Source organism: Chiloscyllium plagiosum, unplaced genomic scaffold (assembly GCF_004010195.1).
Source record: "Chiloscyllium plagiosum isolate BGI_BamShark_2017 unplaced genomic scaffold, ASM401019v2 scaf_3735, whole genome shotgun sequence".
NCBI classification, from domain to species: Eukaryota; Metazoa; Chordata; class Chondrichthyes; order Orectolobiformes; family Hemiscylliidae; genus Chiloscyllium; species Chiloscyllium plagiosum.
Window position 1 is genome coordinate 22,577 of NW_025214750.1, and position 2,295 is coordinate 24,871.

At 52.2% G+C, this 2,295-nt stretch overlaps 1 protein-coding gene across 1 annotated transcript in view; it reads left to right on the forward strand.

Annotated features, from left to right (window-relative positions):
* The first annotated feature begins 1,781 nt into the window (after nucleotides 1-1,781).
* LOC122548018 (hepatocyte cell adhesion molecule-like) overlaps nucleotides 1,782-2,295 on the forward strand; it is a 10,994-nt gene continuing 10,480 nt past the window's right edge. The window contains exon 1 of the mRNA XM_043686576.1: nucleotides 1,782-2,152. Within this exon, the coding sequence (XP_043542511.1) occupies nucleotides 2,032-2,152 (121 nt within the window). The 5' untranslated portion in view covers nucleotides 1,782-2,031. The remainder of the gene's footprint in view (nucleotides 2,153-2,295) is intronic.

The window sequence follows — 2,295 nt, forward strand, 5'->3', positions numbered from 1 at the left end:
CAGTGCGGCACTCCCTCAGTACTGACCCTCTGACAGTGCGGACCACCAACAGTGCGGCTCTCCCTCAGGCCTGACCCTCCAACAGTGCAGCACTCCCTCAGCACTGACCCTCCAATAATGTAGCACTCCCTCAGCACTGACTCTCCAATAATGTAGCACTCCCTCAGCACTGACCCTCCAAGAATGCAGCACTCCCTCAGCACTGACCCTCCAATAATTTAGCACTCCCTCAGTACTGACCCTCCGACAGTGCGGCACTCCCTCAGGCCTGACCCTCCAACAGTGCAGCACTCCCTCAGCACTGACCCTCCAATAATGTAGCACTCCCTCAGCACTGACCCTCCAATAATGTAGCACTCCCTCAGCACTGACCCTCCAATAATTTAGCACTCCCTCAGCACTGACCCTCCAATAATGTAGCACTCCCTCAGCACTGACCCTCCAATAACAGCACTGACCCTCCAATAATGTAGCACTCCCTCAGCACTGACCCTCCAATAATGTAGTACTCCCTCAGCACTGACCCTCCAATAATGTAGCAGACTCTCAGCACTGACCCTCCAATAATGCAGCACTCCCTCAGCACTGACTCTCCAATAATGTAGCACTCCCTCAGCACTGACTCTCCAATAATGCAGCTCTCCCTCAGCACTGACCTTCCAATAATGTAGCACTCCCTCAGCACTGACCCTCCAATAATGCAGCACTCCCTCAACACTGACCCTCCAGTAATGCAGCACTCCCTCAGCACTGACTCTCCAATAATGCAGCACTCCCTCAGCACTGACCCTCCAACAATGTAGCACTCCCTCAGCACTGACCCTCCAATAATGCGGCTCTCCCTCAGCACTGACCTTCCAACAATGTAGCACTCCCTCAGCACTGACCTTGTTATAATGTCGCACCCCCGCAGCACTGATCCAACATCTTCTCACTTCTGAGCTCTGGTTTTGGTGAACTGCCGTAGTTGTTTTTGATATCTAACGGAGAAATGACCTGTTTAGGTCACATCCATGGAGAAATATTCCATCCCTGCTACGACACAGTGAGTGAGTAGTTGCCACTTAGAGATGGTATCACTGTCCTGGTGAATGAGTGTGGTCAGATGGTGCTCTACAGTCACAAGTGTCAAGTGTTACTCTTCTCCACCCCATGAGATGGGCAGAATGTGAATAATACAGGGTGGGAGAAAAGGAGAGTAATCAGAAGGCTGAGTGAGAGTCTGAGCGAGTGACAGAGAGAGAAAGAGAGAGAGAGATGTTTCGATTGATGATAATACAGAGCAGATCAAGAATGAAGACTGGGACATTTCATGTGCCTGTCTCTCTGTGTCCCTGTCCCTCAGTGATGGGGAGGGGGGAGTCTCTCTGTGTCCCTGTCCCTCAGTGAGGGTGAGGGGCGAGTCTCTCTGTGTCCCTGTCCCTCAGTGAGGGGGCAGGGGGAGTCTCTCTGTGTCCCTGTCCCTCAGTGAGGGGGGAGGGGGGGAGTCTCTCTGTGTCCCTGTCCCTCAGTGAGGGAGAGGGGGGAGTCTCTCTGTGTCCCTGTCCCTCAGTGAGGTGGGGAGTGTGATAGTACAACTTTCCTGGGGGTCAAATGTCATTTCATTGGGGTCACCCGGCATTGATGTATGACGCTGTCTGGCTAAGACAGCTCCTGCCCAGTGCTCTAAGCACTGGAAATGTCACTCTTCCTCCACTGCCTCTGGTACTTACCCCACTGAGACCCTCAGAGAAAAAACTGGTATATAGAGGGAGTGAGGCAGGGTACTGAACAGGGAGAGAGTAACTAACATTGATATCTTTTCCATTTGAAGGTCAGGGTGTGGTGGATATTAAAACTCCAGCTCTCCCTGTGAATGGGACTGTGGGACACTCTGCCTGGTTCCCTGTGAAAATAGACCCCATCCCAAAGAAGGCAGATATCACCTGGAAATTCACTGAAATTGGTCGTGCAGCAGCCATCGCTCGATTGGACACCAGTGACGGGAAAATTAAAATATATGAAGACACCAGGTTTGATGGAAGGGTCACAATGTACCAGAACCTGACCCTTCAGATAAACGACCTGAGGATGGGTGACGGAGGGATTTACACAGTGACTGTAACAGGAGGAGGAGGAGATTATACAGGAAAGGTTACTCTGCAGGTCTATGGTGAGTTTATTCATCACAATCACACAGTCCCTGTCCCTCAGTGAGGGGGGGGGAGTCTCTCTGTGTCCCTGTCCCTCAGTGAGAGGGGGCGTCTCTCTGTGTCCCTGTCCCTCAGTGAGGGGGGGGGGAAGTCTCTCTGTGCC